Source organism: Sceloporus undulatus, chromosome 6 (assembly GCF_019175285.1).
Source record: "Sceloporus undulatus isolate JIND9_A2432 ecotype Alabama chromosome 6, SceUnd_v1.1, whole genome shotgun sequence".
NCBI classification, from domain to species: domain Eukaryota; kingdom Metazoa; phylum Chordata; class Lepidosauria; order Squamata; family Phrynosomatidae; genus Sceloporus; species Sceloporus undulatus.
Genome location: NC_056527.1, coordinates 11,078,100 through 11,103,222, shown reverse-complemented (window position 1 = coordinate 11,103,222; position 25,123 = coordinate 11,078,100). Strand labels below are relative to the sequence as shown.

General features: G+C 41.8%; 1 protein-coding gene across 4 annotated transcripts in view; it reads right to left on the bottom strand.

Moving 5' to 3' along the window:
• Positions 1-25,123, bottom strand: part of DPP6 (dipeptidyl peptidase like 6) — a 652,679-nt gene that overhangs the window by 152,379 nt on the left and 475,177 nt on the right. For all 4 annotated transcript variants that reach the window (XM_042475464.1, XM_042475462.1, XM_042475463.1 and 1 more), the window contains exons 4-5: positions 18,740-18,834; positions 17,146-17,220 (exon numbers count right to left, since the gene is read on the bottom strand). In XM_042475464.1, the coding sequence (XP_042331398.1) occupies positions 17,146-17,220; positions 18,740-18,834 (170 nt within the window). The remainder of the gene's footprint in view (positions 1-17,145; positions 17,221-18,739; positions 18,835-25,123) is intronic.

The window sequence follows — 25,123 nt, the reverse complement described above, 5'->3', positions numbered from 1 at the left end:
TGTGCAGAATTAGGGAGATGAATCAACTAGGTTTACCTCTATGCAGTCTGCAATATGAGAGATATATGTGATTATTATTCATTGGATAAATATTCCAGCACTTAATTGTTAATAATAAGTACTAATTCAAGTAGCTAAAAGATTTAACATGATTAATTTGACTGTTATTGCAGCTATTTGACACATAATTTCCATATCCTGCTGAACCACCTCATTCTTTTCTTTATGTAAATATTTCCATTGTTCAACGAGTCCTACAATTGCTGTGGTCTTCTCAGTAACCTTCCTGCTGCTTTATATTAATAGAGACTTAATGCAATTTAGTCATATTTGAACATAGATCGGGAAAGATTTGCCTCCATTTACTTATTTGCTACCAAACATTTGGACCATTACAAAATGTGTAATCCACAGGAAACTCTCTCCTGCCATGCTGAGGACACATAGTCCTATGCATCAAATATGATATTTCAGTAAAGTAACCTGATTCCTATAGTAGACCATTCGATCAAATGTTGGCTAGTGAGTCAAGAATTATGTAAATGCCACTAAATTAATGGGTTTTTTTTATCTATAGCTATCCATACGATATAGATGATGTTTCAAAATTCAATGACACCTGAATTTGCAGTCATATTTTATGATTCTATGCAGGGGTAGGCAACCTTTTTGAGCCGGGGGCCGGGTTGCTGTTCCCTCAGGCGGACTGGGGGGCCGAAGCCGGGTGTGGAGCTTCAACCTCTCGGGGCAGGGCTATGTGCGGGGGCGAGCTTCCAACCTCGGGGGCCAGGCCTCCCCATCTTTTGCCCCTGACGGGGCCCCAGGCCCCGTCACAGACCGCAAAAAAGTGGTGGGCCCCCTGGAGGGCCCCACGCGATGGCACCGGGCCCCAGAGGCCCCTGCCGGGTTGGAGCCTCATGGAGTGCCACGCGATGGCAAAGGCCCCCCCAGAGGCCCCCTGCCGCCCTCGGAGAGCCCTCCTGGAGGGCCCCAGGGACGGCAAAGGGCCCCCAGGGCCCCCTGCCGCCCCTCGGAGCCCTCCGGAGGGCCCCAGGGATGGCAGCAGGTCCCCAGAGGCCCCCCTGCCGCCTCGGAGCCCTCCTGGAGCGGCACCAGGAACGGCAAAGGGCCCCCAGAGGCCTCCCTGACGCCCTTGGAGCCCTTCTGGAGGGCCCCAGGGGTGGCCAAGGGCCCCCCAGAGCCCCCTGCCGCCCTGGACCTCCTGGAGGGCCCCAGGGATGGAACAAAGGGCCCCCAGAGGGCCCTGCCACCCTCGGAGCCTCCTGGAGGCCCAGGGACGGCAGCAGGTCCCCAGAGGCCTCCTGGAAGGCCCCAGGGACAGCCGAGCCACCCAGAGGCCCCTCGCGCCTCGGAGCCCTCCTGAGGGCCCAGGGATGGCAAAGGCCCCCCAGAGGGCCCCCTGCCGCCCTCGGCAGCCCTCCTGGAGGGCCAGGGATGGCCAGCAGGCTCCTAGAGGCCCGCCGCTGCTGCTACCGCGGCGCCCATCACAGCTTTTAGCCGATATGCCGCCATTTTGGGCGGCAAAATGGTGGCGCCCATAGCCCCAGAGGCCACTATGGGCGCCGCCATTTTTTCACCCAAAATGGCGGCGCCCAGAGTGGCGAAAAGCTGTGACGGGCGGCTGCGGTGGCCGCGGTGGCGGCAGCACCAGGGGCCAGGGGCCAGGCGGCAGGCCTCTGCGGGCTGCATCCGGCCCGTGGGCTGGAGGTTGCCGACCCCTGTTCTATGGGCTGCATATCTAAGGTGCATTCACACTGTAGAACTAATTTAGTTTGACATCACTTTCACTGCCATGGCTCCATCCTACATAATCCTGGGATTTGTAGTGTTCTGAGGCACCAGCAGTCTTTGGCAGAGAAGGCTAAAGACCTTGTAAAACTACAAATCGTGCAGTACCATAGGATGTAGCTACGGCACTTAAACTGCATTACTTCTACAATGCAGATGCATCCGAGAATGTCTTAAATATACCCCCAAAACCATGACATGTACCAGGCAAGATAACACCCAATCCCTTCATAAGCAACATACCTACTGGAAGGCTCTCCAATGCCCCCTCTTAGCCAAGGGCAGGCTGGTATGACACACTGCCCTTTTCAAGGGTCCAGGGCTGAAAACAGAAATTTCACAATGCTCTCTTCTTCAACCCAAATGCTTCTGGCCCCTTATGTAGCCTTGCTATACTGGGAGTGGGTTTCAAGGGCACTGAGAGGAGGCAAATGTGGCCCTTCTTTACCCACCCAGCCTGATGATGCTCCATTCAGTGCCAAGTTTTTAAAATCTGTGGAAGAAATAAGACAATCTTGGCTTTAGCCCTGCACAAGGTACTAATGCCAGACCTGATTTATTCACTTGGCAAAGGATATGTTTTAATTGTAAGCTTGCACCCCGGAAGTGTGGTGTCATGGCAAGGTTGTTGGAATAGTACTTTGGGAGACCAGCCCCACATTCTCAGCTTCAAGGAGAGGCAATGGCAAAACCCTCTGAACAAATCTTCCCAAGAAAACCCCATAATAGATTTGCCTTAGGGTTGCCATACATTGGAAACAACCTGAAACCACACCACAAACGCCACCACAACCACTTTGTGCATCTGAGTGTGTAAAGAAACTCAGATTGGCTGTCTTTCACTGGAACTCATATGCAGGGTATGCGTTTGAGTTGGGAGTTGCATATGCTGTGTGTTTGTGTTGGGAGTTGCATATGCTTTTGTCCTACCATTATGTAGTAATGGGATATGTAATAGTGATGGTATGTTTTAGGAAAATTTTAGAACTGTGGTACAGAACTGTGAGCTCAGTACAGGTGCTGAGAAAAACCCAGAAAGGAGGCAAGCATTCCCAAGGTCATTTGAGAAAGAGCATCTGGCTGTAACAACAAAGAAAAGGGGCAATGTGAGAAAAGCAGGAAAATGTGTTTAGTAAGTACAGCAAATAAGGAATTAAGCCCACCTGACATCTGAATTATATGCAGTTTAATTATGTGTTTGTAACATTCACTGATCAGTACTAACAATGAAAGTCACTGGACTAGATTTATAGGTTTTTTAAAATAAAGGTCTCCAAATTTTTACTACAGAGTTTCTAGACTTTGGCATCCTGCTGGACATGACAGTTTGCCAGCTTCTGTAATTATCAAGTATCCTTCAGCCTGCAAAGAAAAACACACCACCATTGCCGCCATCCTAGAAAACACTGCTGAGAAGAATTGATGCCATCATTACACACTACTTGGTTCTTGAAATTTCTCTTGGTTCTAGCAACAACAATAGTACAATTTGACCCTCCTTCCACTTTTTAAACAAAAACAATGGGTATGAATGAGGCTTTGGATACTGATTAAGTCACTGTTGTGAGGAAAATGTCATGGAATATTGACAGTCAGTTCAGCTGAGAAAAACCTCACATAGGACCTAGAGACAAGAGGAAAACAGGATAGATCCTCTGAAAACTTGTGTTTATAGGAGCCACAATTTTCTTTCCTGTGGGGAAGGGGCAAAGAGATGAGCAAGGAAGATGTAAGATCTCCTTCCAGATATTCAATGAATATTTGTTTGTTTTTTGAAAATGTGATCAAGGCTCGTAAACAACTAATGATTGATAAAGGGCAGTTTAGGGGGGTCTGACAGGCCCCTAATATTCCCCTGGAGATCACAGGTGGTTTGCAAGCCACAGCCCCCCTTGCACAAACACACACACACACACACATTTGTTGGTTCTAGCTATAGCAACATATAGTTTAGTTACATCTCCTTTGCAATACTGTGATGCACTCTACGTTGGGTTGCATTTGAAAACTGCCTGAAAACTTCAGCTACTCCAGAATATTGCAGCCAGTGTTAGCCAGGATGGGTTACAACCACTTCATTACTACATCTCCCTCATTGGCTATCAGTCTGTCCCAATTTAACATGTTTATAGCATAACCAGTTTAACATGCTGGATATGCTATAAATCCCTAAATAGCTTTGAACCAGGCAATCTGAGAAGCTACATTCACCTGTACAAGCTTGTCAAGAAATTTTCTTGGAGGCCCATCTTGTGGAGGAATGTTTGATCTGGACAAAAGAGATGGCTTTCTCAATTGCCGTTCCTAAGCTCTGTCCCTTTGTTTCCCATGGGAAACTAAGCTATTGAATGAAATCCACTTGGTATTATACATTAAGTACTTTTATGCATGTAGCTATAATTGTTTGTGGAATATGCAATGTCCAAACAGATGTATTCAGTTTATGGTTGTGTGAACAAAGTTCCAGAAGGGCAACCACTTCACATGCGGTTGCACATTTTGAGATGGCATGTAACTGTTTGGCAATGCCTTCCATGTACCTCTTCATTTAGTGGGATTACAGAAACAGCCACTGTGCTTTCCCTATTACAAAATGGGACAATCAGCAAGCATCCTAGCTGATATGCAATGGGTTGCATAATATCAGTATTCAGCAGACGGATGGGGTAGTGCAGCCACCATACAGTTTTGTGAGTGTAGATTTATTCTGCACAAGTACAATGTAGCATCTCAGCTTTTGTTCTTCTTCTAGCAGGCTAAGATCTTTTATCACATCAGAATTTGGCATTTAAACAGGGTTGCTGTTAAAGGGGCTATAGGACAGATTAGGTGCTGCTATTTCCTTTCCTAAAACTGATGTGTTTTAATCTGTTTTAACTGTATTTTAATTTTTAAAAATCAGTGTTGTTACTCCTTAGCTGTTATTTTCTTCACTCCCTCTCTCCCTCTTTTGCAGAAAGATGGTATATATGTTTAATCAATAAGCAAAAATAGACTCCATCTAAAACTGCACAGGTACAACCCTTCTGCCTCTAAGGGACAATATTTGGAATAACATCCCTTGTAAGAGGGTTTAGCTTGCAGTGAAGTCCATGTTTTCAAGTCTTTGCAGAGGCAATTTGAACTGCAGGCACTGAACATACTCAAACCAAGCTCTATGAGGACCTTCATCCAGTCTGCCAACTGTTACTGTCTTCTCCAGCATAGGATGGATATGCCAAGCAATTACAAAGGCACACTTTCGTCACTTAGCCACCTGTCCCTCACAGCACTGTGTTAGCTCCTGTGGAAATGAAATATTGGCAGTGACAGAGTGACTAAAAAGATGGAGTGATGGAGCTTGTGCTTTTTTAAAAAAATTACTAGTTTGCTTTTCCTTGAATAAATAAGGAAAGCAGCAATAAAACACATACCACAGACAAAAACATCCCTTGTATGTTTATAGTACATCAAGTTCACTGTGACAGTTCTCCTCTTTTGCACACATATAAGCAAGCATTGTGGAAGCCAGTGTGGTGTAGTGGTTTGAGCACTGGATTAGGTCTCTGGAGGCCATGGTTCAAATCCTGGCTCAGCCATGTAAACCCATTGGGTGTCCTTGGGCAAGTCACACTCTCTCACCTTCAAAGGATGGCAATGATAAGCCTCCTTTGAAGAAACTTGCCCAAAGGAAAAAAACAACAACTCATGATAGGTTCGCCTTAGGGTCACAGTAAGTTGGAAATTACTTGAATGCACTCAGCAGCAGCAAGCACTTACAAAGAGGAAAAAAGAAATGGGGGAGGAGGAAAAGGAGGAGGAAGAGAAGAGATCTTTGTTGGATGGTAGCTCCCATGGAAGTATAGAAAAGAGCCTAGTTTGCAAGCACCTACCTGGAATAGCAGGTTAATATGGCAAGTCAGTTGCCCTGTGCTTTTTCTTGTTTACTTTGAGAACAAATGCATGCAAAGCGAACAGCTGCCACCTTCATCAAACTACACATAGAAAAGGAAATCAGCCAAAATGTCTGGTTTCCAGCTCTCCTCCTGTGCATCTTTCTGCAGTCCTCCTTCCTGTCTTTCACTCCTTTTGCACAAATGTCATGTAGAGAAAAGAACAGCCTGTGGTGCTACCTGATGCTTAGAAAAATAGCCCCTTGTCTTGTGCTCTGCAGGTGAAAGGAATAAGCAACCACAAGATTCCTTACAAAATCTCCTTGGCCATTAGAAAAAAACAGCAGGGTTGGAAGTTTTGTTTTTCACATGTTAAAAAGCAAGAGTGGAGGCAGGGCTTGACATTTCTAAACCATCCCCAGACTGAACTGCCTGATGAAATTTCACTGTTTCCCACCCCCAAAAGGAACAAAATTTGCCTCTTATCACAGAGGAACAAATCCCTCCTTTAAAATGGGGAAGGGGTTTAGGAGATTTGATTCAGTAGTACTGAAATGTAGAGATTTGTGTATTTTATTACTGGGAGAAGCACTTCAAGATAACACAATTACCCCATTAATACAGCTCTGCACTCCTTGTTTTGTTCTTCCTCTTGGTATTTTTGCATCCTCTGACCCTACTAGACTGGGGTAGAGAACTGTACAGCAGACAGGGGCCAATTCTCCTCCTAGGTGTCCTCTTCTGGGAGGTGGACTCTTCCCAGCATCCCAAAATACCTCTGTTCATCTTCAGAGTCCCTCTCAAAATGGCAAACAGAAGTGACAGTCCCCTGCCTATTCTCCTAGAGGAGAGAGACTGTGATTGGGAGTACAGCCTGTAGTGTCATCTCTCCCATCCCTTGCAGGTACTGTAAGTTTTGCTGGGCAGTGTACAGGTCCATGTCCTTGTTAAAGAGCTCTTCTCCTGTAGCTCTTAGCATGCAATAGAGACCTGTCTCATTGATGGATCCCCATTGGAACCTGTGCAGGAAGAGAGGCCCCAAAATATCAGCCTTGAGGAATTACTGTCTGAGGCCAGTTGTAATGGGCAGAGGGAGACATGGAGGTGGAGGCAGGAGAAGCTGGCGGAGGAAGCATGGCTGTTTCTCAGCTTGGTTCACGATCCAACCAGTTCATTTCTGGATGAGCTAGTGGAACTCTAGGAGATTTTAAAAAACAAAACACCTGCTGCTGGTTAATGCTAGGTCAGTGATCAGAATAGTTCCACCCACAGAAGAAGCATTTCTGAATGCTCTCTCTAGGGGATTTTTCAGCTGGTACTGCTGGCATTTCTTGTGTCACTCTGGTTGATAAGTGGAATTGTGAAGTGACCTGAGCAACTGACATAATCATTCCTGATCATCTTTTACTTGGGGGTAGATCATGGGATTTATGGTCTTCTCAGCAGCTCAGGACAATGAAGCAGGTCCAGAGTGACACTGGAGAAATAACTCAGGATGAATCTGATAAAATGTGGTTTGAATCCATTTGGAAGCCTACTGCATGGCAATAAGGGCAGCATTCGCACAATCCTGCCTAACACATCTGTTTCTCATAATTAAAGGATTTTTACATTTGAGATCTCACATTGCTAAGGAGGAAACCCACTGCAATGGACCTACAAAATATTTTGTGGAAAAACTGTTTCGATCTGTTCTACACATTGAAGGTAGAGTCTAGAAAAGTAACTGAGGCAACCTCAGTTTGATTGGTCTGGATGGATGGATTTCATTTAGTTTAATGTGATGACACAGAGAAGATGCTTGGGAAAATGTGGCCAACCTTTTTTCCATTAGATTCATGTCCATCCTGGCTAATTAGAGGAGCCCTGGTGGCGCACTGGTTAAATGCCTGTACTGCAGCCACTCAGAAAGCACAAGATTTTAAGTTCAATAGGGTTCTAGGTGGATCAGCCTGGCATCCTTCCATAGGTCACTAAAATGAGTACCCAACTTGTTGGGGGCAATTAGCTTACACTTTGTAAACCATTTAGTACATTAGTAAGCGGTACCCTTGTCGTGGGGGAGAGGCTTGCGTACCCTAATGAAGCTGTGAGCTATGCTGGCGGTGGTATAATAGACACCGGCAGGGCCTCCCATGCTAGACAGGTCACAACCAAAGGGTCTGACCAAGAGCGCCAAAGGGCAGGATGTGCTCTCTAGCCTTATGGCAACCATCCTAGGAGAAGGAAAACTCTAATCCCAAACCCGGGCAGATGGTGCTCGTCTAACCCTGCAAGGTCAACCATCTCAGAGAAGGAAACTCTAATCAAACCTACAACCCGAGGACCTCGCTGCCACTGTCCATGCTTGTCAACGCCTCAGCAGATGAACCTCTGGTTTAAAAGGTGAGGCCAGTTCTGTTCACGCTGCGCTCCACCAGAAAAATCCATTGCACAGGCTCGAAGGACACATCCAATCTCCGAAAAAGCCCTGTAGCGATAGGCGAGGGACAAAACGGCAGGTGTAAAGATGCACTGGAAGCCGCAGACCCAACCCTGCATGCAGACGGTTCAGGACTTTGGTCGCTCGAGATTTACCGGGGATGATAGTCTTGTTCAGCAGCATCCTGAATGACCAAGCAGCCTTTTTTAAGGAGAGCACTGCTTGCTCCATATGGAGAAGGGCCTAGAAAAGGTGGCCTAAAGAAAGCTCATCCCCAACAACCCGGTTGGCCAGCCGCAGCCAACGGGAATCTTCTGATGCGGTCAAACAAAGACAAAAAGACAAAGACACACACCAGCCTCCAAAGGTGCAAACAGACTAACGCTTGCATGCTGGAACATCAGAACCATGCAAGATTCTGCAGACGGTGGACGTCCTGAGCGTCGTTCTGCTCTAATAGCCCATGAATTGTCACGACTTAACATCGACATTGCTGCTCTTAGTGAAGTTCGTCTCCACGAGGAAGGCAGCCTTAAAGAACACGGTGCCGGCTACACACTCTATTGGTCTGGCAAACCCAAAACTGAAAAACATGTTTCAGGTATAGGCTTCAGGATCAAAAACTCCATCGCTTCCAAACTCGAAACCTTGCCAACAGGACACTCTGATTGCATTATCTCCTTACGCCTCCCACATGTTGTTGTCTTCAGTATATATGCCCCAACTATGCAAGCCGACCCTGTGGAGAAAGTCAAATTCTACTCAGACCTACGCCACCTTATACAAAAAGTCCCTGCAGAAGACAAAATCATTATCCTAGGTGACTTCAATGCCAGAGTAGGAAAGAACTTCGAAGCCTGGAAAGGTGTTTTAGGCAAGCATGGTGTTGGAAACTGTAACGATAACGGACGTCTCCTGCTAGAATTTTGTGCAGAGTAGCAGCCGACTATTACAAACACCATCTTTCAGCAGAAAGACAGCCTGAAGACAACCTGGATGCACCCCAGATCCAAACACTGGCACCTCATTGACTACATCCTAGTGCGCCAGAGAAATATTCACGATGTCCGTCATACCCGAGTGATGCCCAGTGCAGAATGTCAAACAGATCATTGCCTCGTAAGATGTAAACTAAATCTTCATTTTAAGTTTAAACATAAGAGGGGTGGCATCCTAAAGAGGAGACTCCAAGTCAACAATCTTCAACAAGATGCCATGAGAGACAACTTTCAGGCAAATTTGCAAACAAAACTTGAAGACCACCCTATAGACTCTTCTCCTACAGCGCTTTGGCAACATATCAAAAACAGCATCCTGCAGTCTGCGGAAGAATCCTTAGGGTTCTCCCTCAAGAAAAACCAAGACTGGTTTGATGAAAACAACCAAGAGATCCAGGAGCTGTTGGCAAAGAAGAGAACTGCTCACCAGGCACACCTCGCCCAGCCATCCTGCCATGTAAGAAAAGCAGCCTTTCGCCTCGTATGTAGTCAACTCCAACAAAAACTCAGAGACATTCAGAACAAGTGGTGGATCAATTTAGCAGAAAAGACACAACGTTCTGCAGATCTGGGTGATTCCAGAGGATTTTACAAAGCTCTTAAAGCAGTGTTTGGACCTACATATCAGACCCAAAGCTCCCTATACAGTTCAGATGGTCAAACACTAATCACAGATAAAGCTTCCATTCTGAACCGATGGGCTGAACACTTCCAAAGCCTCTTTAGTGCCAACCGAGTAGTCCAAGATTCAGCCATTCAACAGTTGACACAACAACCGATGAAGAAAGAATTGGACATAGCTCCCACTTTGGAAGAAACCGTTAAGGCCATACAGCAGATGAAAAACGGCAAGGCTGCTGGGATTGATGGAATTCCACCTGAAGCTTGGAAACGTGGAGGTAATGCACTCCATGCTAAACTCCACAAACTCCTTGTGAGTTGCTGGGAAAAAGGCGAACTGCCATCAGATCTCCGAGATGCAATCATCATCACCCTGTACAAGAAAAAAGGAGCAAAATCGGATTGCTCGAACTACCGAGGTATAACACTGCTCTCCATTGCTGGAAAAAATCCCCGCAAGGATACTGCTGAACAGATTAGTTCCTGCCATTGCAGAAGAACTTCTTCCCGAAAGCCAATGTGGCTTCAGAGCTAATAGGAGCACTACAGACATGGTATTTGCCCTCAGACAACTGCAAGAGAAATGTAGAGAGCAGAACAAAGGACTCTATGGCCTGTTACAGACTGCCAAAATAAAGCTGCTTCGGGTCTCTTTGGAGGTATGTTGTTTAAATGATGCATGGGTCCTAAAAGTCCGGAGGTCGCGCCAAAGCCACACTCCATTCCTAAGCACTGGAGTGCAGCTTTGGTGCAGCTTCCGGATTCTTAGGATGCATGCATCATTTAAACAGCATACCACCAAAGAGACCCAAAGCAGCTTTATTTTGGCAGTCTGTAACAGGCCAATGTAACATTTGTTGACCTCACCAAAGCCTTCGACACTGTGAGTAGAAAAGGTCTGTGGCAGATCCTGGAACGACTAGGATGCCCCCCCCCCACATTCCTCCAAATGATCATCCTGCTACATGAAGGCCAGCAAGGTCAAGTCAGATATGGCGATGCTCTCTCGGAGCCCTTTCTAATAACTAATGGTGTAAAACAAGGTTGTGTTCTTGCTCCAACTTTATTTACAATCTTCTTCAGCATGATGCTCCAAAGGGCTACGGCAGATCTCAAAGAAGAAGACGGCATTTATATACGCTACCGTACTGATGGTAGCCGGTTTAACTTAAGCCGCCTGAGGGCCCGCACTAAGACTCTAAACTATCTAGTCCGTGAGCTGCTTTTTGCTGATGATGCTGCCCTCATTGTCCATATGGAAGCAGCTCTGCAGCGCCTCACATCTTGTTTTGCAACAGCTGCAGAGCTCTTTGGACTGGAAGTCAGTCTGAAGAAAACGGAAATTCTCTACCAGCCGGCACCACAGGAAGAACACTACCATCCCCACATCACCGTAGGCACATCTGTGCTTAAGTCCGTCCAGCAGTTCACCTACCTGGAAAGCATAATCTCCTCAGATGCCAAGATTGATAAAGAGATCGATCACAGACTGGCAAAGGCAAATAGCGCATCCGGAAGGCTTCACAAAAGAGTCTGGAATAACAAACGCTTGAGGCGAAGCACAAAAATCAGTGTGTATAGAGCCATTGTACTGTCTATTCTCCTCCATGGGTCTGAAACATGGGTCACCTATCGCCAACACCTACGACTCCCTGAACGCTGTTTATGCACAATTCTAAATATACACTGGACTGACAATGTGACAAATGTTGCTGTCCTCGAGCAAGCAGGGATCACCAGCATTGAGGCCATGCTATTGAGGATGCAGCTGCGCTGGGCAGGACACGTTTCTAGGATGAAGGACCATCGCCTCCCCAAAATAGTATTCTACAGTGAACTCACCACGGGTCAGCATAAGAGGGGCGCCCCAAAGAAGAGATACAAGGACTCCCTGACACAACATCTCAGGCTTGGCCAGATAGATCAACAACAATGGTCCTCCCTGGCCTCGCATCGGGAGGCATGGAGATGCACTATCTATGATGCTGCAGCCTTCTTTGAAAGCTCACGCCGAACGAGCCTTGAAGAGAAACGACAATGCAGAAAGAACCGCAACCTGGAAACACCACCCAAGGAGACTTTCTGCTGTGCTTTCTGCAACCGGACCTGTTTATCCCAAATTGGCCTTTTTAGTCACCAACGCGCTTGTACAAAGCGCGGGATGAGTCCTTCCTGAATCTTCGTTCGCGAACCAAAGCCAGAGAGGGGGGGGGGAAGCGGTATAGAAAAGCACTTGCCATTGCTATTGCTATGGCTAATTGTGCTTCTTTGAAACACAGCTGTGCATTCAAGGCATACACAGAAACCCCTCTAGAGCTGGCAGGTGGAAATCATGGTTCTTCAAAATATTCAATATATATTGAGAAGCAATTGCATATTTTATAATGGAATGAGCTTACTCTCCAAGTATATGTGTGAGCCTCCCTTCCTGGCTGGTAGATGAAATCACAGATCTTGAAAATATTCAATATACACAGAAGCAATCTAAGAGTTTATAATGTGATAGTCCTAACTCTTCAAGTAAATGTGAGAGCTCCCCTGCAGGGCTGTTAAATTTTCATATAATTGCTGAACAGACAAATGGAAACATGTTGAGGGCTGGGAGCAGGACAGCCTTTCAGGGAAACAGAAAGACACAGCATATAATTACTACACCCTGAAATGTATTGGGCAAACTTTCTCTAGACATAGCTCAAGCAAAGCAGTTAATAAAAAAAGATTGTTTTCTTTTTCAAGGCTGAGTTTCCTCATATCAGAACTAAATATGTAAGTGATCATGCTGAAGGACAGATACACATTTCTAACTTTTATGGTCTGAAAACTAGTGGAACACAAAGAAGCTAATAATTACGGACAAATAGTGAACACATGCAGTTCCCATTAGCTATACCTTTTAGCTTCTGACCCCATTAAATAATCATTTTTTCTAAATCAAAAGGTAAGGGACGCTGGAAAATTTTGTTTGGTCTGTATGTTCATGCAAACTGACTTATATACAAGAAGTGAAATCTATTGATCTACATTGTGAGAAGACATGGGGGAGAGACATTTCTGTGGTGGCACCTTGGTTATGGAATTCCCTCCCAGTGAAGGCCCAAGTAGCACCAACATCTGAGTCATTTTTGTGCCAAGCTGAAACATGGCTTTTTATTAAAGCTTTAGGGTCAAACTGATTTTAGCCAGACTGCACATGTTTTATGGTTAAATTGTTCAAGATTATTTTATCTGGTTTTAAATTGTCTGTTTTTAATTGAGAAACTCTCTAATTATATCTTTAGTCCTTTTGAACTTCTGTAGTTATTTATTGTTTTAAATTGATTTTATTGTAAGCTGGCCTGAGATATTTCGATAAAGGGAAGGATATAAATATTTAAACAAACACTTTCAGGACTAATATATTCACCAGAATATTTTTTCTTAATTTTTCCATACTTAATTTTGTGAAGTTGTTCTCAGTTTCAAAAGACTTATACAAAAGATATGACACTATTAAGCAGACCTTGGAGAAACTGGTTTTTATTAATACAGTTACCCAAATCCCCCAGGCAGCATGGCCAGCAGAAAATTCACAGAGCTGTAGCCCTCAAAAGTAACTTTTACAAGATCTCCCCTGTGGATTTAGTTAAACCAGGATCTGATGCTTTTACAGTTGTTTTGAAGTAAGTTCAGGGGAACTTAGCTTTGAGTAGAAGCAAAGAATTGAACGGTTACAAAGGGTGTCTCAGATATAGCCCTCAAATCAATTCTTCCCAGCCAGTAATTGGGCTAATTTCAATTAAGCACCGATTAATTATTGCAGTTTTCCAGCAATATAAAGTTACACTGCACTTGCCACAAAACAAGTGATGAGGTAAGTAGCAGTCCGGGAAGTCTCTGTGGATTACATGCGGTCTGAAAGAAACCTTGCATTTCTTACTTATTTATTAATCAGCTATCTAACAATAACACTAATAGAATGCTAAATCAGAAAAAAGAACATACAGACATTTAAATAAAGAAATAAAGAAACAATTCTGTCTAGCGGTGTGTGGGAGGTGCAGACTGTGCCAGGTGACACTCTAAGGATGTGTGTGACACCACTGTTGCCAAACATCTGCCTTTTGGGAGAAATGGGCTATGGCTTTTGTCTGTATCCCTTTAAAATGCTGAAGACATGGTGCAACTGTGGCCAGACTCAGTGGGAAAAGAATGGCGTGGCCCCAAGTTTATTTTTAAATTTTAAATTTTAAATTTTTTAAAAAATTAAATTAAATTTTTTAAAAAAATATTTTTATTTTATTTTTTAAAAAATCACCTATTACCAAATTAAATACATTTAGGGTATGCATATGATATTGTAATTTAAAGGTATAATTTTAATTCTGCTAGTTGTTTATGTCACAAGTGTCTCCATTACATTCAGTGATATATGGGAATTACGATTTATGAGTAAAATCAGTGCAAAAAACACGACTAAAGATTCTGTATGGTGTGATGTCAGAGGAGGTCAATCAGGGATTGGGGTGACACCATGACTTACTGCACTGGGTGACACCAACCCTAATGACATGATTGGTATGTAATATTAAAAGGTCTTTATTTATTTTATCTCTATCTAGTTTAAAATTCAGTTTCTGATCTATATAACATTAAAAAAAATTAAAAGTCAGAGAAAAAAGTTGGCTCAAAACCTTCCCTCTGTATCAACATTTGAGAGTCCTTTGGCAAGAAGTGCTGGAGGCATACAATAGCAAGCCCTTCAAGACAGTGAAGTCTTAGTTCAAGAAACACTGGGTAATGTTGTCCTCAAAGAATCCATGGTTGTAATAGGAGCTGCCAGCAATTCAGGACAGTGCAGGAATTGACTATACTCTGAAATTTTCCACAACATGCCACTGTGTAAAATTATAAAAACTTCACACATTTGTACCACCTACTATACCGATCCAGGTCTGCAGCCAAAACAAGAGATTGAATAAGGGCAATAAAGAGGAAGATTGCTTTGGCTGGATGATTCTTGTAAGAGTAATATACTACAATTAAGGATGTTCATTTTGTCATTTAAAAAAGTGAAAAAAACCAAGGAGTCTTGTGATGCCTTAAGCACTAATGAGTGTTACTTGACACAAGATTTTGTGGACTGTTGCCTACATTCATAAAAGGTTTGGGTTTATAAAGTTGTGTTATACTCTTAATTGTTATTTTTGCTACAAAAAAAAAATTAGCATTGCGGGGAAAATGGTGGTTGAAGCTCATTAAGTTTTAAACTTGTTTTGTGCAAAACAGGACAGTGGCTATAAGCATTTGACACAAATACAAGTGGAGGCAACATGTCCTATGACAGTTTGTACTTGCTATTTGGTTGATTTTTATCCTGGCATATTTTATGGCATGTAGTGGCATGCCCTGTTTTCATGCACAAAATTATTTATAATATCATATGATATTACCTTCAGGCTATGTGTATAAGTGAAACATAAATGAATCTTGTGTTCACACTTAGACCCCATCTCCAAGATACCTCATTATGTTTGTATGTGCAAATTCAGGCATTCCAATTCCAAAATTCAAAGGACAGGAAGACTCAAGCTATACTAAACAATTCAATGGGTTAAAGTTTTAAAATCATGTTCATGTACATTTTAATGGTGTGTGTGTATGTGGTCAACTAAATCCTGAAGACTGGCAGCAGAATGACCACAGCATGGGCACAAACAGCATTTCCCAAGGGAGGGCTTTTTTTACAAACAGGGTGCCACGACAGAGAACTACTCCTGTCCTCTTGCAGTATCACATAGAGGCAGTAGCAAGATTGAAAGCCTGTTGATGGGTTTTGCCCATCAATGAAAAGGTGCACCACAATAACAAATGGAATGCAAGGCAACAGCAGGAGAGCCATGGCACTAGGCAATAAATACCAGCCAAAGATGCTTTTAACTTGCCAAAATCCTACTTTTCTAACCTCATATGATAAAGTCCTAAGCTGAAGAAAAAGAGCGACAGAAACAGAAAATTCTGCACCAAGCTAAGTTGAAACTGTCTTTGTCTCTCTGAAATTCTGCAGTCTCTCTGGTTTACACTGATTTAATAGTTTATGCATATACTTGCCTAATTTATTCTACCTTTGTGATAATAGGAGATGAACAATGACCTAATGAAAGGAAATAACTCCTACCTCTGATCAGGGCTTGGTCCAAAGCTTCCAGAATTCTGCAGTTGTCATGGCCATGCTAGCTGAGAAACTGAGTTTTCTAATCCCCAGAAATAACTTTTCAGGGCCCTGCTTCTGACCACTGGAATAGTGCTTTACCTCACTGTCAAAGTATTTACCGAGTATTCCAAAGCATGACTTGATCTAAATTTATATTTTTGAAAACATTTGAAATTCTGTACACACTGACCCTGAGAAGACTTGATTCAGTCCTTCTACTTTAATTTCTTAAATTAAAGATCTGTATCTAATAGTAATAAATGTCAAGAATCCATCCTTAATTCTAGCAGTAGGGATGGAAATATTATAATTAATGTGTTCTTTCAGGATCAAAAGACAATAACATTCAATTTCAGTGAAAATATATAGGATGACTGAGGAAAGAGGATTACTATGAAGTTTATACAAAATTATACAGAGAAGAAGTCTAGAAATCATAGCAAAGACACACCAATAAAACTGCACAGCCTCTATGTCTACAGAGCTTTTGTATATATCCTTGGCATCTGCTAGGTGGCAGTGTGAGCCACCTGGGAAAATATGGATTTCATTTCAATACAATATATAAATGCTGGCAGTAAAACAGACAGTGATGGCATATGCTCCCTCTTAGGAGCACCAACTTTTTCCTCCAATGTCTACTGTATTTGTCCCTGATGCTGGAACAGACGGTGATAATGTATCTATTTCCACTGCCAACTTTCTTGGATTTCTTGGTATGGCTGGGACATAATAATCTCTAGAGTCTATTACAGCCAGCAGCTAAATCTGTGTGACACACTAAAACATATGCTGATTTGTGTTATCTTGCTGGAAAAAAATATGGGATTTCTAGACTTTAGGGAACAGTATATTTTTAAATTAAAAATATTCCAGAATGGAGGGTGCCAGAACCAAGACAGAAGTAGCAAGACTTTAGTTTTTTGGACTATAGTTTCAGGGTCTGGATACCGTGCATCTTCTCTCCTGTTATTGCACTTTTCCTCATTTTATTTAGCACCTCATGCCATCTTTGTTGCAAGTACTTCCTCTCTTTCTGCAGTGTTCCTCATAAAAGTCAAAGCGCTCATGGGGTTATTATTTAACATTTAGTCTAAATAAGGTCTCCATTCTTAAGCATCAATGTTTGTCCTGTATATAGGAATATGAGCATAGAATGATGAGTAAAGCTATATCCACTCCATCAAATGAAAAAGATTAACTATTTGCCTCTTATGTTGGCTGTTTACTTACTGGCACAATATCGTATGCAAAAAGTCCATACTGTCTGTCTGGTGAAACTTCATAGCGAATAGCCTTTATGGACACCTAGAAACCAATAAGTCAAATAAATAGTTCTTAATTATTATTATTATTAACCTTTATTTATAAAGCGCTGTAAATATGTATGCATAACATTGAAATTCAAAAACTGAGCAACATGATCACAAAGCATTTCCGCACATGTATTTTCAGATGCATATGACAGACTTGCTCTAATGCTGAAAACACAGAAGGAGCCGGAACAAGGTCCCTACCTAGTCCAACAGGAACCCATAGCTAAAGCACCAGTGAGAGATAGCTCTCTAACTTCTATACAGAAACCTCCAGGGAAAGAGAGGCCATCACCTTCCAAGGTAGTTTGTCCCATGGTCTTACCATCAGGATATTCTTCCTAATGTTTAGCTTGAATCTGTTTTTCTGTAATTTGGATCCACTGGATTGAATCCTGTCCTCTGGAGCAGCAGGAAAAAACCTCACTACAGATGATAATGCTGTTGTCTTCTCCAGCCTAAACATACACATGTCTAGTTTTTTGTGGGGTTTTGGGCTATGTGGCCATGTTCTGGAAGAGTCTATTCCTGACGTTTCATCAGCATCTGTGACTGGCATCTTCTGAAAATGCTGGCATGGAAGATAGTGGGGTATATATACTCTGTGACCCTTGGTTGAGAGGAAGTGATTTACATGTCAATCTGTGTGTTGATCTGTTGTTGAATGGCAAGACCTCCGGGCATCCATTTAATTAATGATCTATTGTCTGCTGGGAAAGCCCCTGACCCTGGGTGGTTTTCATTTGCATTTTCTGGGTCTTGATTTTGGTGTTTTTCAGGATTGGTAGCCAAACTTTGTTTACTTTAAGGGGTTCTTCTTTCCTGTTGAAGTTGTCTAGGTGTCTGTGGATTTCAATGGCTTTCCTGTGCATTCAGACCTGATAGATGTTGGCATGGTCAGAATTTTAGTGTTTTCAAACAGTATTTTATGCCCAGGTTGGTTTAGAACATGTTCTGCTACTGCTGATGTTTCTGGCTGTCTCTCATATTCCTTGATTCGTGTTTGAACACTGTGTTTGGTGTTGCCTATGCAGTCTTGTCCACAGCTGCATGATATGTAGTAAACTCCTTTGGCCGTCAGAGGGTCTCTCCTGTCCTTTTCCAGCTACCAGGTTATTCACAAAAATCAGCAGTAGCAGAACATGTTATAAACTAACCTGGGCATAAAATTTTAAATCAGAGATTTTAAATCAGACCTTGGAAAACTTTCTATTTTTAATTCTACAACTTCAAAAATCCTACAGTAAGCATGAATACTTTTCCAAGCGCCAGAAAATCCTAGCTGCCCTCTCCTTATTATGACCAGGCATACTATGGAACCAGAACTCCAGACCAATTGAAAGGTCTGTTTTTAGCATTATCTACTATAATTTAGGCTAGGATGTTCTTTTAAAACTATATTTCCACTTCTTCAGGCACAAGGAGTACTTTAAAGCAACCTTCTTTATGGTTCAAGAGCCAAAACAACTGTGAAATTATACTCTCAATTTTTATTTTTTAAAAAAGGTACTTACAATGATTTTGTTCTCTATTAACACAGTTGAGTCATTTGTTTCAACGTTGTGCACTATCACAGAGCCATTTCTGTTTCTGTAAATGAATTCTGTATCTGAAAGAGGAGCAAAGAACAAAACAACCATGTAAATACTTATCAAAAACACTAACTTATATAGTGTGGATAAGGAAAATTGGCCAATGGAAGCCTTTGGCATCTGATTTTCCATGTCAGTAGGGCAGTAAATCAACTCTGGGTTATAGTCCAGACTTTAAAAAGAGCTATCCAAGGTGATGAATGCCATCCCCCAAATGGATTCAACACCTTGTATAGCTCCCTAAAGATTTGGCTAAAATCCAGAGTGAAGTTACATGTTCTAATGACATGAAAAACACCAAAGTCCTTATCTAGTCTAGGTTATCCAGCCTCAGTTTAAAAACCTCCAAAGAGGTTTTGTCATTGATGAGACAACAGCTCAGAGGTGGAGGATGTATTTTGCAAAGAAACAGCCTTCAGTTCAGTCCCTGGCATCCCATTTAAACAAACCAGAGAAACACCTCCTAAAGACTTTGGAGAGTTACCTCCAGCCAGAGTAGTCAAAATGAATAGCATCATAGGAGAAAGTCAGGTTATAAATTCAATAAGCAAACAAATTGGACTGTCAGGTGGTAACAACACTCCTGAAGCTCTACACCCAATTTTTGTGCTCCCCTACACTCTCCCCTAGGAAAAATAATAATTGTTCATTAGCAATAGGTGAATTGCAGCTCCTGGAAGCATTGAGAAATAGCAATTCTCATTTAAAATACATAACAACTCCCTGTGGATTGAAACATTTATTTTTGAACTTTATTTAAGAGTTTGCACAATTCTATATGAAACCATGGTCTTTATTCCAGAGTTAATATTATACTATACTATAAATTAATATAACAGAATCATAGGGTTGGAAGAGCCCACAGGGGCCATCCAGTCCAATGTCATTCTGCCATGCAGGAACACGCATCCATCCAGGTTGGAAAATCCCCAAAGATGGAGATTCCACCACTCTCCAAGGCTGTGCGTCCCAATGTTTCTCTGATTGTCTATCATGCTGAACAAATCCATTTGTTTAATCACAAAGTTGCCAGATATGCTATATTAGGACCACAATGAATACTGCTGTATGAACATGGATCCAGTCTATCAACTGCCACAGGTACCTCTCCAACACTTTCAGATTCTATGACGTGATTTTAACTACACTTGATATTTACATGTAGGCTGACATCCTGAAAATGTTCATGAATGTTTCAGACTGAAAGTCTGTCTCCTTAAAATTACTATTTGGAGTCCATTTTTTATGGAACATGGTATGAAACAAATTCTAAGGACTGTAGGTGTGACCACTCCAAATTTCATTTCATCCAAATCATAAACAGCATCAACAATATCAAACCAAGCCATGCCAGCTACATTTCCTAGTAATTACTAATTTAGATTGCAGTTTTCTCTTGAAGGACTTGGAATTTTTTTTAAATCAGGCCTTAATCAAGCCACTTCATTTCATTTCTTTCTTTCAAACATTTGTGGATTGCCTCTCAATTCATTAGAGCCCCTAATGCTATGTATTATGAATGAAAACATTTGCAACATAAATACATGCATCAAAATGCTTGGAACAGACTAAAATCTTCCCTCAAAATTAATTTAAAACAGTAGATCATTAAAACATCAAGAACTGTCACCTCTAATTTAAAAAACAGGCCAACTGAAAGTTTAGCTGCCTGACAGAGTTCAGAAGGGAAAGAGCCAGCCTGACTTCCCTTTGAACTTACTTATTTTGTAATAAAATAAGTACCTGCCTATGTGTTAAGAGACAGCTAAATCCACATTATTCACTGCCATCAAGTAACAAATCCTTAGAGAGCCAATAAGGTAAGGTATAAATAAGATGGTGTTTAAAAGTTAATTATCTGTGTGGACATTTTATGTGTGTGTGCGTTTTATGAAGAAACCATCAATCACACTACCCTGAATCAAAATCTATGGTGTGAAAATATTTTACAGAAATATCTTTGGAGTCCAGTATCATCCAGTGAGGATTTAAACCTGGGTCTATCTATGTTTAAATCAAAAATTAAAAATTAATGATAAAATTAGTGCACATTCATATTAAAGTTTCATTTGACAAGCATTCAATGTATAAAGACATACAGAATCATATTCAGCTTTCCTTTAAAAAAAAAAGGTTTATATTGAACCCAAGAAGCAAATATTAAAAATGTTTTCCAATGGAACAAGGAATACTTTATGCCACCTAATTATATGATTTGTATGCCATAAGAATGATGCTATACAATTCCTCTAACCATGGTATAATGGCTATATTGCTTGATTCAAGCTGAAGAAATTGAGTTCAAATCTTCCTATAGACATGAAGCCAACTGAGTTGTGTGTGGGGCATAACCTCCAACATTTCACAGATGGAAACAAGAATACTTGTGGCCAAGATGATAAAAGTTATAAATGAGAAAGAACAAACAAGCAAGGAAAGGCTACAGCAGTCTGCTTTTGCCTGAGTCTACAGAGAAGGGAAAGGCTTTGCCCCCTCCATTCCTCCTCCCCTCAGCAGAGTTAACTGAGTGCAAACTGCTTATTCATTTTAAACTCGATGTTCAGCAACTGAAGTAAATGGAAGGACAAAGGGGGGAAGTGAGAGAAGAGAGAATGGAGACATTTTTAAAGCAGCTGAAAGGGGTGATGACAGACGATTGGTTGAAGCTGGCTGTGAGCAGCGAGAGAGGAAAAGCTGGCTGACTGTACCGCTAGCCCCCACAATGGCCTGACAACTGATGTGCAATCTGCACTGTATCTCTCCCTCTGCAACGAAGGACCCACCAAAACAAGCCATGCCACGCCATTATTTTTTCGTGTTTTTTGCAAATGCATGTGTGCAAATGTATGGATGCTCCACCAGCAGTTGCCAATCGCCCCCTGTCCCACCCAGCCACCGGCACATTGGTCACCCTGTGTGACCAGCTGCTCAGTCGTACAGGTGACTGAGTGCCTGTACAGCACATCAATGCATGCAGTGATACATTGGCATAGTACAAAAATGGTGCACCCAATACATATACCTTTTTAACCCCATCCCTCCATGATCCATGGACTGGCCAGTATGTTAATTTTTCATTAAATCCATTGTATTGTTGGTAACCTAATGGATTTGTTATCAGTTTACTCCATGGGGTGTGCAAATGGTTTGATGGTGCAACTGCCCACTCATGTGCTTGTGCAATTGATTCCCAGGCGGGTGACAAAAAAAATTGATGGTGCACAATGGTGTTTGTGGCTTGACTGGCACAGGGCACCTGCTCCACACTGGCATGCAGTCTGCACACTAGTGCAATAGGTTTGCATGTTTCTGCTTGGAAAGAAGCAAACTAGGATGTTTTTTTTGCTCTGGTGTTAAGTACTGGAGTGGTGCTTGGGACTGTTTTCCTCCCATTTCATCCATGTGAGTCTTCTGAACAGGTAGGTTTCAAAATATGGCAGGGCCATTTCTTTTAGCCTGTGTGGACAATCCATCCATCTCTGCCAAATCAGGATAGTTGCAAGCTATGAAATAGCATGCCCATCACCTGTCACTATTTTGCACTCTACAATCTCTACTTTTAAGCTTCTCATATCATGCTATGCATTAAAAGAGAAAATACATTTTGCACATTTAGTTCATGCCCTTAAGATGACACTGGACTTGCTCCAGGCTGTTGGTTTGACCTTTCTCTCTATCAGCACCTCATTTATTTTAATTGGAGGTTGAGTTTACATCATTACATACATAGCATCCATACTGCTGGGCATATTATTAGATTTCTTTCCTACCAGAAATGACAAGCATAAATCCTAAACTGTCCACTTTAAATAAATCCTAAATTGTCACTCTCAAAGTCCAATTTCTAATCTTACCTAGCTCTTTTACTGCCAGTACATGGTGAAAATAAAATAAAATGAAAGATACCTGGAAAAGACTTTGGTAAATGCAATTATTCAAATTCTATATTTATTAATTAGGTGTAAACATGCATTTCTGTCCAGGATTCATCTTGTTCAGTGAAGGGTTAAGGAAATATTCACACTACAGACCAGTCTGGTTTTGCTCTCAACCCTCCTCCCACAAAACTGAGAGCTGTAATTCTGAGATAGAGAGAGAGATCTCTTTCAAGACCTCTTAGCCCTTTTAACAGATTTCTTCAGTTCTGAGGAAAAGCCACAGCAGCTAAAGTAGCATTAAACTGCTGTATCATTGTAATGAAGAAAGAGGCGACAGTCAGAATGAAATGGGAGTATAGATATCAACACATCATTAAACTGCACCCAAAATGGAAGCAGGGCCTGATAATATATAAAATATACCAAACATTCAGATTCCAAGATATAAGCAGAACTTGGAGAATTTACTTTTTTGGACTATGAGTCCAAAATAGCCAAGTGTTATGGTTGGAGAATTCTGGAAGCTGTAACCCTGCTCTAAGTAATTTTTCTGTGTTCTGAGCATAAGAATAAGCATATTAGAAGCACAGAAGCAACCAAGTAGCATATTTATCACCATGGCAGTTGGATCTATACATGTTAGGAGTGAAATAATTAAACCATCTCCCATAGATTTCACTGTCCTCAAAATGTTCAGACCATGCAACTCGTATCATCTTAAAAAGAAGAAAAGACATGGAGGAAAACGTAAACAAGCATTGATCTGATGGGACTGTAGATTTTGCTGCTACAGTCAATATGCGTCATCAGCAAAGGGTTGAAATTTAATGAAGAGCAAATTGGCTTGCTTTAAAGAAGCCAAAATTGATCGGCTTTGTGACCCAAAGCAAAACACAATAAGGCTTTGCTGGTCTCCAAGTTCTGTAATCATTGTCGCCTTAAGGATCAATGAGTAATAGGCCTCCATTTGTGTTTTGAAATGTGTGATTCATATTATTGAAGCTGTATTCATGTTAATAGGGCGTCCCTCAATCAAAGGCAGAAAATAACGCAGCAATCTTTGTCTGTAATGAATTCTGTCCAGCAGGCTGATGAGAATTTCAGTCTGATTTATAGCTGTCATCAGAACTGATAAAGGTCATCACTGTATCTCATTTTATAATGTTTCCAATTTTTATAGGAGACTATTTTCAGTTGTAACAATGCCTCAAATGCCCCAACTTATAGTGAAAGAGCTGTTTATTCCAGTGGATATGGAGGATATCCTGAAATCCCTTGTCTCATCTGTCTTTCTCACTTTCGGTTTCTAGGGAACTACTTGATAAAACTCTCATGCACTCATGGGAAATGGTTTTGTGCATGCAGACAAGAAGGGTAATGTTTCCTGACAATGGCACACAGATGGGAAATTTAGTGAAAAAGGATTAGAATCACAGACTCATAGAGCTGGAAGAGGGGTTATCTTAACACATTAACTAATGTGTTAATTAACAATTAACACATTAATTGTTAATAAGACAAACCAATAAATAGTAATAACAAACTGGTCAGTTCAACAGGGGACCTTGAGGAGAGAAAGGAAGTATGTACAGGGGGGAAGGCATGATCGTGCTGTGTCAATGTGTTACTGGACAAACCAATGTGCCATACAGATAGCCAACTGATCATGCAATCAAGTGGCCAGACATGTGGCTGATCCAATGGGCTGACAGCTGGGCAGGACAAGGAAGGCTACTGGCACCTACTGGTGGCACATCCATGAACTCGGCATACATTTGGGATAGAACAGAAAAAAAATATTGGCATGGCTTGTAGCCACAAATGCTCCATTTTGGCAGGTCCTCGCAACAGCAGGATGCACAGGGGACTGTGCATTAGTTGTTGGACCATTGTGGGAGCTGGCAGTGCACTCAGGAGGTTCTCTCTGTGTATCTGAAAAGCCCAGGGGTGAACCAGATTTTGCTCTCCATCTTCTCCAAGCCTGCATGTCAAAGTCAGCAAATCATTCGTAGCAGTTTTCATTGTGACTTGGAGCATGTCTTCTGCAGAACTAGATTGTCTTAATCAGAGTCTGGGGAGGAAAAGCTTTATCAGTTTCTTTTTTCTTAGTTAGTTATATTTTTCTTTGATATGGTTAAACTTCATGGACCGCCTGATTAATTCTAAAGCTATTTCTATGCTTTAAACAAATTAGCTATTTTAGGGCATTGGAATTCATTAGGTAGTGGAATGTCTGAGAAAAAATTCTCCATTTTTAATCCAATGACGGATAGCAACTCTATTTGAAATTATCATATCAATTCCATAAAAACACCAATCCTTAATAATCTTTAACAAACAAGGTATTTGAAGGGTGAATGTACATGTTGACTAGAGGGTATGAGAAGAAAAGGGATGCAGAACAGTGACAAAATATAATTAAACAAGT